Source organism: Sus scrofa, chromosome 15 (genome assembly GCF_054392235.1).
Source record: "Sus scrofa isolate SSC_HxYL_T2T_F1_AM1 chromosome 15, Sscrofa_HxYL_maternal_Yorkshire_Landrace_v2.0, whole genome shotgun sequence".
Taxonomy (NCBI): Eukaryota; Metazoa; Chordata; class Mammalia; order Artiodactyla; family Suidae; genus Sus; species Sus scrofa.
Window position 1 is genome coordinate 109,978,829 of NC_139397.1, and position 15,147 is coordinate 109,993,975.

The 15,147-nt window shown below is 42.5% G+C and overlaps 1 protein-coding gene across 7 annotated transcripts in view; it reads right to left on the reverse strand.

Annotated features, from left to right (window-relative positions):
* STAT1 (signal transducer and activator of transcription 1) overlaps window positions 1–15,147 on the reverse strand; it is a 43,669-nt gene that overhangs the window by 20,480 nt on the left and 8,042 nt on the right. For all 7 annotated transcript variants that reach the window (XR_002338997.2, XR_002338995.2, XM_021074663.2 and 4 more), the window contains 6 exon segments: window positions 9,781–9,870; window positions 8,695–8,773; window positions 7,271–7,362; window positions 6,913–7,064; window positions 3,861–4,019; window positions 1,377–1,469 (listed from right to left, as the gene is read on the reverse strand). Coding sequence is in view for 5 of the 7 variants with exons in the window: in XM_021074663.2 (XP_020930322.1) it covers window positions 1,377–1,469; window positions 3,861–4,019; window positions 6,913–7,064; window positions 7,271–7,362; window positions 8,695–8,773; window positions 9,781–9,870 (665 nt within the window). In the remaining 2 variants the exon portion in view is untranslated.

Below are 15,147 nucleotides of genomic sequence, written 5' to 3' on the forward strand. Positions count from 1 at the left end.
CTGGACCTAATCCAGCAGCACCCTAGGAAAAAAAGGACCTGGGCCAACTCTGAAGGCAAGTCCAGCTCTTCTGATACCAGCTGCTCATCAGCAGAGGAAGAGCTAAATGAATGCAGCCATGCAACAGAAGAAAGTAAAGCCACATGTTGTCACTTCTGTGATTTACTATAGAGAAAAACAGGTGGCCAAATAATATAGTCAGCAAAACCTTAGTTTTTAGCAATGAAATACTATATGTCATATATATGTTTGTGTGTCTATGCATGAAAAAAGACATCTACATAAACACAACATGTTTGTTTATATATTTGTGTGGACATGGATAAAATTCAAGGAGGACTGACACCAAGCTGTTTACCATGGTGGTCTACAGATATTTAGATTACATACAACTTTGAGAATCTGATGAGAACTATGAACACAACTCACCAGAAAAATGTACATGGTCCTAAGTCCACATTCACACACAGTGCATACATTTTGGGGGTGGGTATGTAAAGCTCAGGATATGAGCTTATGCTCAGACGGATTAAAGCTGCTGATAACTTTTACCCTCTACTACATGCAGTTCTGCAATTGTGAATTCTTTTTACAGTAAGCATTCATTGCATATTAAAATTTCAAATTTGTGTTAATTTCTGCTGTATAGCAAAGTGATTCCGTTATACATATATTCTTTTTCATATTCTTCTCCATTATGTTTATTACAGGATACTGAATATAGTTCCCTGTGCTATAAAGTAGGACTTTGTTGTTTATCCATTCTACACATGATAGTTTGTACCTGCTAATCTCAAACCCCCAATCCTTCCCTCCCTACCCGACCCATGATGGCAACCAGGAGTCTATTCTCTATGTCTGTGACTCTGTTTCTTTTTTGTAGATATGCTAATTTGTATCATATTTAAACTCCACATATAAGTGATATATATGGTATCTCTCTGGCTTACTTCACTTAGTATGATAATCTCTGGGTCCCATTCATATTGCTGCATTATTTCATTCTTTTTTTATGGCTGAGTAGTATTCCATTGTATATATGTGCTACATCTTCTTTATCCATTCATCTGTCAATGAACATCAAGGTTCTTTCCTTGCCTTGGCTATTATGAACAGTGCTGATATGAACACAAAGGTGCATGTATCTTTTTAAATTATAGTTTTGTCTGGATATATGCCATTACAACTGGGGAAAAAAAATCAGGTATGCACACATATCTCTCTTATATTTCCAGTTTGAAGAGAAATGACAGATTCTCAGGTATTCTAAATAAGAATTCATATTGAAATGCCTACTACAAAACCACTTCCTCTAAAGCACCCTATATAACACTGTTGAGAAGGGAGATATAGGAGTTACCTCTTTTCTTTATTACCTCAACTTCACAGTAAATTGTACTCCAGTCTTCAGGACCAATGGCCTCTGAGGATGAGTTGGCATGCAGGGCTGTCTTTCCACCACAAATGAGCTGTAAATTCCCAGCAAAGAGTAAATAAGCATTTCCATTAACGTTTGAGAGTAAAAAGTTATTTTCCTTAAAGAGGGGAGGTGGTCAGACGGCACAAGCTAAAAAATAGTGTGAAAGATTCTAACAAGTTGGATGAATAAAGTCAGGTTTTCTAGTCATAAAGAAATTCCCGGAGTTCCCGTCGTGGCGCAGTGGTTAACGAATCCGACTAGGAACCATGAGGTTGCGGGTTTGGTCCCTGCCCTTGCTCAGTGGGTTAACGATCCGGCATTGCCGTGAGCTGTGGTGTAGGTTGCAGACTCGGCTCGGATCCCACGTTGCTGTGGCTCTGGCGTAGGCCGGTAGCTACAGCTCCGATTCAACCCCTAGCCTGGGAACCTCCATATGCCACGGGAGCGGCCCAAGAAATAGCAACAACAACAACAACAAAAGACAAAAGACAAAAAAAAAAAAAAAAAAGAAAAGAAATTCCCAAATCTAATTTGCACTCAACAAAATCAGAGTAATCATAGTGACCTGCGATACCCTTCCACAGTAAAAATCCTGAATTGGATTCTGTTCATTTACAAATCTGCATTAACAATCAACACTGCAACTTAGTGCAGTGATGACTTCACAACATATATAAACATCAAATCATTATGTTGTAAATCTGAAACATATGATATTTCATACCAATAATGTCTCAAGTTAAAAACAGGAGTTCCGGAGTTCCCATCGTGGCGCAGTGGTTAACAAATCCGACTAGGAACCATGAGGTTGCGTGTTCGATCCTGGCCTTGCTCAGTGGGTTAAGGGTCAGGTGTTGCCCTGAGCTGTGGTGTAGGTTGCAGACACGGCTCGTATCTCGTGTTGCTGTGGCTCTGGCATAGGCCAGCGGCTATGGCTCCCATTTGACCCCTAGCCTGGGAACCTCCATATGCCGCGGGAGCGGTCCAAGAAATGGCAAAAAGACAAAAAAAAAAAAAAAAGAGTTCCCGCTGTGGCACGGCAGGTTAAGAATCCAACTGCAGCAACTTGGGTCACTGCAGAGGTGCAGCGCACTAGGTTAAAGGATCTGGCATAGCTGCAGCAAAGGTCACAGCTGCAGCTCAGATTTGATCCCTGGCCTGGGAACTTCAATATGCCACAAATGTGGCTATAAAAATAAATTTTTAAAAAAATAACAAAATAAATTTTGCTATAGTCGAAAATGAACAGTGTACCACCATAATATGAAACAGACATTTCGACATGCATTGGAAAATTGCTCTTCCGGTAAAACTGTTTAGTAGTATTTATTAGCTAATAAACATTTCCAAAAATAATTTTTCATTTAAAAAAAATGAAATTTGCATTCTAAAACCAAGTAAACATCCTTAATTATTACAAAATTCAACATCTAGGCACTCCTGTTTGAATATTAGCCATAGGGAGCCAAAGGTATTTATTTCTATTATGTCAAGTTAGCATTTTAAAAAATTGCATTAAGAACTCTTCTACATAATGCCACTGTGATTTACCTACTAAGCATGTGTGGAACCCCCCCAGACATGCTTAGAAGGTAAAGAGTAACAGCCATGAGCAAGGCACTGCATAGGCCAGGGGTTGGGGGGAGAGAAGATGACAAAGGCATGTCTCTGTCTACTAGGATTTTCCAATTTACAACAAAGAAAACAAAAATACACAGACAATGATATAATAAAGCCCAGAATGGGAGAAGAATAAAGAACGAATTATGTAGATCTGGGAGGGAGACATCTCCTTAGGAACTCTGGGATGATTTCATGATGAGATATAAGCGGAAACTTTCAGGAATCATAATTTTGACATGAGGCACAGGAAAAGGCTCTGGAGCAGAGGAAATACTACTGGGAGACACGGAGAAGCAAACGTGCAGGGTCAGGTCTGCCTAGAAATGGGGTACCTGTAGAAGCTAATTCTGGGGTGGCTGGCAAGGGCCAGGCTGTGTGTGGTGGGGTCCCCTCAGATTAGCAGACGACACAGACTGAACTCTGGTCTGGGACAGCACATGGTCACAGGGACTAAGGAAGAAGGGGCTGGAAAGGGGCCATTTGGAGGCTACTATGTAAGGGTTCAGCAGAGAGGATCTGAGGGTGTGAAATGTGATGCAGCCACAGAATGGGAAAGGGAGAACAAATACTCTGAGACTGGACTCAAGAGGTCTTGTCACAGACTGGCCACAGGGAAACAAGACTAGACAGCAGTCTAGGTGTCCACAAGAATGACAGACCACTGGCATAAACAGGGAATTCAGGAAGCCCTGATTCAGGGAAACCATAAAAAGTTTTACATAAGCTATTAAACCCTTTTAGATTACCTGAATTACCATAGAATTTTCCTCTGGGTAAAATTATTGCAAAAGATGCAGAAACATCTTCCTTGAGTTACCTCTGAATGAGCTGCTGGAAGAGGCTGAAGGTGCGGTCCCACAACGCTTGTTTGTTTTTTGTGATAGGGTCATGTTCATAGGTGTATTTCTGTTCCAATTCCTCAAGCTTTTTAAGCTGCTGACGAACCTGCTGCAGACTTTCTGCAACTATGGTGAACCTAGGAAGGTACAAGCCACAGGAGTCTCCGTCAGAAACAGTCCCAGAGCAGCCTGGACTACAGAGAACCACGGAAACCCACGAGTCGTTTTTACAGACAACACATGCCATTATCTGCTCAGCTCTGCACTGCCAGGAGAAACAGAGAACACACCTTGTCTTGGTGCAGGGAGCTGTGATTTTCAAGAAAAAAATGAGGTGCGCTGAACGATTACAGTTCAGGTTTAAAAAAAAAAAAAATCAGCATATGATTGAGATGAGCCAGAAGAGAGATGGGTGGGGATGGGGGCTTCTAGAGGATCTGTGACTTCAACTGAACTGTAAGATAATTGGGACTTAAAGAGACAGGGCAAAGGGGGAGGGGCAGGGGACACGGCAAGGCAGATGCCACCAGAGGTGATATGGGAGGCAGTGAGGGGCCCCTGCAGATTTTCTATCAGGACAGTGACACTGTGCAGAGAGAGGCAAGAGGGCAGCCTGGGAGCCCAAGAAACAAGGTACAGAGTGGGGTGCAGGCCAAGTCAGGAGGAGAGGAGCAAAAAAGGGTTACTGCTCCACCGAACGGAAAAGGGAAGGCAATGTGCATGACCTACACACTCAGAGGATATATATGAACCAAGGAGGAAACCCAGTGACCGCTTTCAGGCTCCTCCATCCTGACAATAAACACCAAAGGTGATGTAGCCTCTGAACCAAGTCCGGCTGCAGAAGTGCTATGTTATTGGCCTGGAGTAAGGACATCTACTCCCCACTGAAAAAACACCTCCTGCACTCAGTGGTTGCATTCCCTGAATCCAGTACAAAGCACCAAGAGCAGAGCCCTTAGTCATGAAGTGAGAGGTAGGAGAACGGTGGGGGGAGGGCTGTGACTTCCAGAGGAATTCTAACCCAGTGATTCCCAGCCTCTGGACACAAGAAAATGACAATCCTTGCACAGCACGGTGGGGGGCAGGGGAGGGCATTCACCTCTCAAGAGGCACCCTGTGGCCTAAGGTGCCCACTGGGGGCCCCAAACAGCCTGGCATCTCTCTGGCACCTAGGGGGCATGGAGTTCAGGGTCACACAAGGCGCACAGGGGTGCAGTGGGCTGGGAAGCTCCGTTCCTGTCCATGAGAAAACTTGGATAAGGAGTAGCGACTAACAGAATAAAAATAAATGGCTGAATGTTAACTGAATTAAAAAAACAAAAAAAAAACAAAAACCCAGCAATCCAGGAGTTCCCACTGTGGCACAAGAAGATTGGTGGCGTCTCTGCAGTACCAGGATACAGGTTCAATCCCTGGCCTAGAACAGTGAGTTAAAGGATCTGGCACTGCCACAGCTGCGTATAGGTTGCAACTGCAGCTCAGATCTGATCCCTGGCCCAGGAACTTCCCTTAGGCCATGGGATAGCACCCGCCCCCCCCCCAAAAAGCACTCCAGAAAGTAACCATGAGGCCTCCGGTCCTCGCGCCCTTCAGAAATATTTCAGACTACCACCCTCTCCGCTCGATTCCTCACTCAGCTGTCAGCCCTCCCCTGGACTCTGAGAGCACGCTCAGAGCAGACCAACTCCTTCCTGTCTGCTACATCCTCAGACTGCATCCAGAGTGATGTAAATGAAGACTCAGAAAAATAAACCTCCACTTAAATAAAAGGATGGCTCACCAGTGCCCCTGGGTGAAGTCCTGGAGTTCCCAGCATGATGGGTAACCACCACCAGGCCCCAGCTCCTGCCAGCCCCACTCTCTCCCTGTCCCCCCAGCACCTGACTCTTCAGCCTTCCAGTAGGAGGACAGTGGGCCCTGCTCACCTCTCCTCCCCACCTCCCTGGTCTACAGGAAGTTTTCCTATTCACTCTCAGGTTGGTGTACAACTTCTCGATTTCATCTCTCCTGGAGTTTCTTCATGGTGTAGCCAGTTAAGCATCCAGTATTGCCACTACAGCAGCTCAGGCTACTGCTATGGCAAGGGTTTGATCCCTGACCAGGGAACTTCCTCATGCCACAGATGTGGCCAAAAAAAAAAAAAAAAAAACCCCAAAATTTAAAATGAACAAAAAAGGAGTTCCCATTGTGACTCAATGGGAACAAATCTGACCAGTATCCATAAGGATGCACATCCAATCCCTGGCCTTGCTCAGCGGGTTAAGGATCCTGAGTTTCCATGAGCTGTGGTATAGGTCAAAGGCATGGCTCACGTCTGGTGTTGCTGTGGCTGCGGTGTAGGCTGGCAGCTGTAGCTCCAATTCATCCCCTAGCCTGGGAACTTCCATATGCTGCAGATACAGTCCTAAAAAGAAAAAAATAATAATAAAAATCTTTCCTGGTGACCCCTTCCTTCATCCTCCATGAACCGTGGACGGACTCTGTCCAAGCCTGACAACCTTTCACTGCACAGTCATTAAAATGCCCACTTCCTGCCTCCACACTGAGAGCTCTGAACCAGCAACAACCAAGAATCATTTACCTTGGATTTCCCAAGTCCTAGCCCAGTGCCTGGCATACGGCATTTAATAAGTATTTACTAGATGGGTGACTGAATGAAGAGCCCACCAACTACGGTTTTATGTAAGCCTGGAAACTGCCTCAAGCCCTTCTGTTTATAGTAAAACACTGGGACTCAAGCTGTTAAATGTGTGTGTGATGACCATGTCGCTGGTATTTTGACACAATCAAATGACACGTCCCACAGTGCACATACAGCAAGCAGAACGTGACTGAATGCAGCCATGGGTGTGATTAAGACTGTGCTTTTCAAATGAGGGTTTCCAGGTCAAGAAGCAGCTGGACTTCGTCAGTCTCTAAAGCAAAGGTTTGACAGGGTCTGTTCAACTAACACAGTTGGAATGTGTACTTTACGAGCTTATATGATTAGCCAGTCAGCTGCCAACTTTCCACTCTGGAGACCCTCACCAGTTCTGCAGCTGATCGAGGCAAGCGTTGGGGGGTCCCCCGATACAGGCACTCTGCTGTCTCCGCTTCCATTCCACCAGTTCATCATTAATCAGGGCTTTCTGGGTAAGTTCGGTGACATTCAATAACTCTATTATTTTGTGAACTACTTCCTAAAGGTAGAGAAAGAAACAAAGTGAATAAACTCATCACTGAACTTTAAAAGATTTTTTTTTAAAGCAAAACAAATATTCTTTGGTCTCAACTGGGGCTCTAAGCCAAGTGGTTATAAAAATAATTCTGCCTCTATTCTAAACTTCAAGTCCATGACTTAGTCTGTGACAAAAGCAATGTGTTACTCTGGAAAGTGAATCATTACCTTTCTCTTGTTGTCAAGCATTAAATACATCTTTTGGAGTAACATCTGTTCCTGTTTCTGATCGTTCTTTGCCACACCATTGGTATCATGTTCTGGGAAGTGGGAGAGACAGCAGATAAATTAAAAAGTATAAAAGAAGATATACCAACTAAAGCCAAGAGTCACATACATTTAGGAGAAATATGACCCAAATTCTATCTGGAGATAGGACATTTTTCTTTTGTTTAATAATGATCAAAGAAGACCAAACTTTAAGATAAGTACAAAAACTGGACATACTGAAACAAAGTATTTGTTTTTAGTGACCCCCTCATGTCAACAGGAAAGAGTACTGTCTGGTTCTTAAGCCACTTTTAGAATATTACCTAAGTGACAAAATTCAAAATCTCAGATAAAAAACTGACACAAAGCATATGTGGCTTGGAAACAGAAGCAGACAATTCAAAAGTAGTAGTTGAGGTTTCTTTCTCTCAAACTTTTACTCAAATTATTACTAATAATCTCTCATTTTAACCATGGTATTCTCCAAATGACTACCAGAGTTCTAGCAGTACCCAATGCACGCTTTTGGGTTCTTTTCAGTGGATGTCCTGTCATCATTAAAAACAAGCAACAACAACAAACTACAGCAAAACTGTTTTAAAATATGGGGGAAATGCTGAACTTCACCTGTGACATATAGACATGGAGCTGGAATGTCTGAAGGAACTTTCAGTACTAGGGCAGAGGAACGCCACACACCTGTCAGTCTGTGTCAATCAGTGGGCTAGGCATAGGAAGCAAAATGAGTAATACATAACCTGTGGGTATCACTGGGGGTGGGGGTTGCTCCCCAGAGATCACTTGGCAAAGTCTGGAGAGTTTTGGTTGTCACTACTGGGGATCAGGGGCTAGTTCTACTGCCATCTAGTGGGCAAAAGTCAGGGATGCTGCTAAACAACCTATAACACACAGGACAGCCCCCAAAACAGTTGTCTGGCCCCAAATGTCAACAGCACTATTAAGAAACTCTGGCCTGGGTTATCAAGAAGCCAAGACTAGTAATTCAGTCATACAATATGTGGCAAACGTGAAGGAGTATTTGCCTTTGTTATCTAGCACAGATATGAAAAATTACAGCCGGAGTTCCCGTCGTGGCACAGTGGTTAACGAATCCAACTAAGAACCATGAGGTTGCGGGTTTGGTCCCTGCCCTTGCTCAGTGGGTTAACAATCCGGCGTGGCTGTGAGCTGTGGTGCAGGTTGCAGACACGGCTCGGATCCCGTGTTGTTGTGGCTCTGGCGTAGGCTGGTGGCTACAGCTCCGATTAGACCCCTAGCCTGGGAACCTCCATATGCCGCGGGAGCGGCCCAAGTAATGGCAAAAGACCAAAAAAAAAAAAAAATTGCAGCCAATGGACCCTGCTTTAAATGTTAACTCTTACCTCTATTCTGCAAGGTTTTGCATTTAAAGTCATATTCATCTTGTAGATCTTCTAGGGTCTTGATTTCATGCTCTATACACTACAAATAAAGACATAATAAACAAGTTTTCCACTATATTTAGGACAAAGACTTTAGGAAACAGATTACTGTTTCTACAGGACCCAGAAAACTATGGAAACAATCCTGCTCCCTCGAAGATGGACCAGACTTCCAAAATTCTAATCCCAAACATGAAATAATTTCTATTTCATTAATAAGTATGTAATAACCTTTTTAGAAAAAAAAATATATGGCTGTTTCTGGACTGGGTCACTTGATATCTACGTTAATGACGTGTTTCCCTCAGAGGCAGCAAGATGAAGTTGCTCCAAAGAATGTGGAGTGTGGCAAGATGTTTTCTAAGCACAAAGTCAAGGCCATGCTCGTGTGACCCAGACACCCAAAGGAGAGTGCGTCCCTTAGCAGGAAGGCTGTTTCCAGAGACACAGCCTGATGCAAAGCTGGACTCCTCACCCTTGCCCCCAAAAGCCCCACCGTGGAGGGAAGTGAACACACACCACCAAGGACACCACTTCCATAAATGGTCTGGGAAGCTGTATCTTAAAATTATTGTGGATATTTTATTCTGAACAGAAATGTATCAAAATTTCTTTTGTTGATATGTTTTTATTTCCCCGCAAGTCTGAGAATAAGACAGGTGCTTGAGGAGGATGGGCCATGTTTATCCTGGGGCTCTATGTAACCCCGGGAATGCCCCAGTTTCAGAGGTGCAGACATAAAAGGCTACTTAGAGTGGCAACAGCTTGTTTAATGGGTGATGGGGGCAAAGTCAACAGTTACTGCACAATCTTGCAAGGAAGGAAAAGATAAGCTCAATGTATGGAAGTAATAACAGGGGCCATAAATGTCCATCTACTCATTGGTTTCCCCAATGTGTTTATTTACGGTTTGGAACTTGAGCAAAACTTTTCTTCTCAACTACTTAAAAGACAGAAATCAGTTACAACGTTTAGACTAGGGCAAATGAAATTTTTTTTCTCTACAAAAAGTTAAAGAGAAGATGTATATATTTACTAAACACTCACCATAACTTTGTCCTTCACATTTCTGACTTTGCTGTCAAGCTCCTTATGTTTGTCTAACATCACAGTGCTCTGAATATTCCCTGACTGAGTCTGTAATGGAAGGGAGATGGTTAACAGCCATTATTTTCTCCGTTGTATTTACCTGCGGGTGAAACTCCAAAGTCAAGTCTTTACCCTGTGCCCCACCTAACTCCCAGACCTTCCAAAACCTCCCGAAGGCCTCCCACACGAGTGTGCACAAGAAAACAGCTCAGTTCCCAAGGCCCTGGAAAATGCTGGCAAACTGTTAACAAGACTACAGAAATACTAGGGTCAATTCATGCCTAAAATAAATATTATTTCTGGAATTTTCCATTAACTCATACAGTTGCATGGGACCACAGAGAAATTTTTTTCAGGGTTTCTCAAATTCTGTAAACAAGATTATTCTCATTAACCCTGTACTTCAAAGACATGTAATTCTGCAGACTAGCAGCATCTTACCACATGGGAGTTTGTTGGAAACGGAAACTCTCAGGTCCTAATATAATTACTGAATCAGAAACCCCATTTTGACAAGATCCCAGAGGATTCAGAGGCATATCAAAACTGAACAGTACTGGAGTTCCCATCGTGGCACAGTGGTTAACGAATCCGACTAGGAATCATGAGGTTGTGGGTTCTATCCCTGGCCTTGCTCAGTGGGTTGAGGATCTGGCATTGCTGTGAGCTGTGGTGTACGTCGCAGACACAGCTCGGATCTCGCGTTGCTGTGGCTCTGGCGTAGGCTGGCAGCTACAGCTCCGATTCGACCCCTAGCCTGGGAACCTCCATATGCCACGGGAGCGGCTCAAGAAATGGCAAAAAGACAAAAAAAACAAAACAAAACAAAAAAAAAAACAACAACAAAAAAACTGAACAGTACTGCCAGTAGGACATCAATTAATATTTGCTACTCTACAGCAATAATAAATATCAACACAACTGCACTGGGTACATTTAGTCTTCATCCTTGATAGCCAGAAAACATCTGGTTATACTGGGATCACATTAAAATTGTAAACTCAGGAAGAGCCAATATCTTTATGATGTTGTTTTTAATTCTTATGCTTCTATTGGTTCTCTTTTGTCTAACTGTAATACTACTGATACAATGTTAAGAAGCGGTGGAAATAGTGGACATCCTTGCTTGGGTTCTTAGTGATTGACGCTTTCCCAATAAAGTAAGATCCTATCTCTGGAACTGAGAGAAGTATATTTTAATATGTTAAGAGGGTATTCATCAATTCCTATTTTATTGAATATTTTTTATCAAGGATGGGTGTTGGATTCTGTCATATCTTTTCAGCATCTATAGAGATAAGCTTATGCTTTTTTCCTTATGTATGTTTTTTGTTGTTTTTTTGTTTTGTTTTTGTTTTGTTTTGTATTGCCTTTTCTACGGCCACTCCCTCAGCATATGGAGGTTCCCAGGCTACGGGTCTAATTGGAGCTGTAGCCACCGGCCTACACCACAGCCACAGCAACAACAGATCTGAGCCGCGTCTGCGACCTACACCACAGCTCACCGCAACGCCAGATCCTCAACCCACTGAGCAAGTGCAGGGATCGAACCCACAACCTCATGGTTCCTAGTCAGATTCCTTAACCACTGAGCCATGACGGGAACTCCCTTTATGTATGTTTATACAATGAATAACATTAATGGATTTTCCAGTCACAATCTACGCTTGAATCTGAAATAAACCCTATTTGGTCATGATGTATTATTTTCCTAATTAATATTTAATTCTGATCCCTAATATTTAGGGCTTTTACACTGACACTCATAGGTGAAATTCATCCCCAATTTTCTTTTTTGTTCTACGTATTAGGTTTAGGTAATCAAAGTTATTCTTTGTTCACAGAAGATGTCTGGAAGTTTCCTTCATTTTACGTATTTTCCTATATTTTATATTTTCCATATTTTATATTTTCTATATCTTATCCCTATGTTTTATATATTCCTATATTTAATATTCTGTATTTTATATATTTTTATACGTACCTATATATATATATAGGTAAAATTCAAAGCATGTGAATGATATCAGAATAAAGTGTGCATTAGAAATATATGAAAATATGGTTATCCTCAGATGCCAAGTCACTAAGTGACAAATGGGGCTGCTGGGGCCATTCAGAATGAGGCGTCACCTTGAGCAGAGCATTGGGGCTTCCTGTCTCTGCAGAGAAATTGTTGTTGTTTTCTGAGGCAGCTGGATGTGGCCTATTGGCTCTGGTAACAGCTGAGACACTTCACTCAGATGAGGGACCAGGTCACAGTGGCTGGCTTAGTGACAGAGGTATAAACAATAACGGCTGTGACCATGCAGCTGCCCTCCCAGCTACTATACTCCCTTCCTGCTGGCACACTGGGGGATGCTTGGTGGAAAGAAATCTGCTTCAATTTTAAGCAACAGTACATCCAAGTTACCCAAACACTTTGGTACTCCCTTATTCCTTCAGTACTCCCTTACTCCTTCCTGTTGTTCCCCTTGCTCCTCCACTTCCCTACCCCCATCTAGTAAGCAGTGGCTTAGCTGATACCCTACCACCATGCACTTAAAAAGTAACCATACCACTGTGACCACTCTACACTTTTGATTCTGACACTATGTCCACGGTGAGTCTTTAACTTTATTAAAAAAAAAAAAAAAGAGGCTTAAAACAACTTTTCTTTTGGCTGCACCCATGGCATGCAGAAGTTCCTGGGCCAGGGATCAAACCCATGCCACAGCAGTGACTCGAGCCACTGCAGTGACAATGCCAGATCCTATGGGAACTCCAAAACAACACACACTTTTATCTCATAGTTCTACAGGTCAGAAGTGAGGTAGGCTTGCCCAGGGTTAACTGCTCTGGGTCTTACAAGGCTGAAATCACGTTGGGTATATTTATTCATATTTTATCACCCAACTCTTCTCTTATTAGTGGATATTTGGTATGCTCTGATGCTTCTCTTTTTTAACAGTGTTGCAGTGATCATTCTTGTGTATATGTCTTTGAAAATTTGTGGGAGTGTTCATACAATATAGTCCTAAAAGTGCAAGTGTCTGGCTAGAGGATTTTTTTTTTTTTTTTTCTTTTTAGGGCTGTCTGCATAGCATATGGAGGTTCCCAGGCTAGGCATCAATTCAGAGCTGTAGCTGCCGGCCTACACCACAATCATAGCAACTCGGGATCCGAGCTGCGTCTGTGACCTACAGCACAGCTCACAGCACTGCCGGATCCTTAACCCACTGAGCAAGGCCAGGGATTGAACCCACATCCTCATGGATCCTAGTCAGATTCGTTTCCGCTGAGCAACGACGGGCACTCCTTGAAGGTTTAAATTGGGTAGTTGCAGTGGTCCCAATTTTTACCTCAATCTGCATTTCCCCTAATGGTTACCTTTTTCCCATTTCCTTGCCCATATTATCTATTAACAACATATTTTTTCATATTTTAAAATTAATGTTTACATTATCAAAATAATACTTGGATATTGTTTAAAAATAGTGAACACAAAAGCTTGTAAAATGAAAAACAGAGGCAATTTCTGTTTTTTTTTGTTTGTTTGTTTGTTTTTAAATAGTGGTTAGTTACCTCCGTATTTCTAAACTTAACACTAAATCCCAGTGTTACTGATTTATCACCTTTAAACATCATGCATTGGCTTCCTGGAGTTTTTAAGTTTTTAAAGTTTCTTTAAAACCAGGAAACATCAGGAAACCACAGGAACACCCAACATTAAAGCTGGATGGGACCTTAGCCATCATCTATTGCCATTTTCTCATTTCATACCTGAACCTCTGTATTAGAGAGTTTTTATTAGAATTCGGTTACTATACACCCCAAAGAAAAACCTTCTGTTTAAGGAGGCTGTTCTCTTCAAGAGAATGAGCAGCTGTCCAAGTTCAAGGATAGAGGACAGGGACTGTGTCAGAAACCCCAGTCAGAATACCTGCATGTCTCACCTCACGGATCACAAAACTGCAGAGACACGGAGTGACTTTTCTAGTGAATGGGCTTTAGGGTCAGACAATCCTAAGTTTCAATGCCAAACCTCATTAGCTCTGTGACTTGAGTAAAGTGCTTGATTTCTAAATCTTAAGTTTTCTCATCTGTAAAATGGGGATAAGAATATCTACCCTCAGGGATAGTTTTGAAAGCATTTATTGAAATGAAATTACGCTTATAAACGTGCTCAGCACAGCGTCTGACACATAAGAGTTACCATACGCTGAGTACTTATTACTCAAGATCACGTAGATGGGACAGAAAAGAGAAAACTGGAGCTACTTCACGTCTTTCCCTTCAAAACCTGAAGGAAACGATGACCACCCACCAGTGATTTAGGACCCTCCGGACCTAAATTTTGGCCCTATGTACAATAAGATTTTTCACTACACACACACACACACACACACACACACACACCAAAAAAAAAAAAAAAAAAAAAAAAAAAAAAAGAAAGAAAAAAGAAAAACAAGCTTAGGGTGCTATAATGGAAGCAGATAAAATACCTATAGTCCAAGAAGTATCTACATATAATATTCTCAAACATTTTCTTAAAGTTCTTCTACTAAAACAAAGTAGTAATATGGAAAATATTTTCCTATACCAACATTTCTACAGAATTCTGTGCTCTTTAAACACTCTGAACCAACTCTGAATTTTGCAGGTTTTTAACTTGTTGAAATTTTTGCAGCTCCATGTAACTATCAACCAGCCTCAACTATCACTTCATGAACACTCTTGTTTCATCTGGCCCTCAAACTGGGTTATTTTGAAGCAAGTAACAGACATCACATCATTCCATACATACATACATCAGTATGAATAGAAAATACATGACTAAAATAAGTTACTTCAACAAGGGGGGAAATGGCCAAGAAATGTTTCTAAACTTCCCAGCCAGCAGTGGGCTGGGTAACCTGGGAAAGGAGACACCTATGGTGCCTTTTCCGTTTTTCACCAGACATCCAGGATCTTCCCTCAAACCCCAGGGCAGACTTGCTTCTCTTGCTCGCAGCTGGGCAGTCCACTAAACCTCCTCAGGGGGGTTCACTGATAAGGCAGGCATTCTCTGAGAGGCTTAAGTGAACCACTCCCCAGGAAACTCACATTTTTAAGGGGGAGCCCAAGGCTGACAAGCCTTCAAGACCCAAAGCACATCCAGGAAATAAGGTTGACCCGGGAGAGCAGAAATCACCTACTCTGCCGACCAGGGGCTAAATGCAAGGAGAGAAATGCCTGGGTACCAAGGGGGACAGTTCATGCTTCTGCCCATCTCTGCTCCTGGCTGTGCCCTCAAGTCTAAGATACAGGAGCAGCTCACTGCCTCACGTCGTTAAGATGAAAATC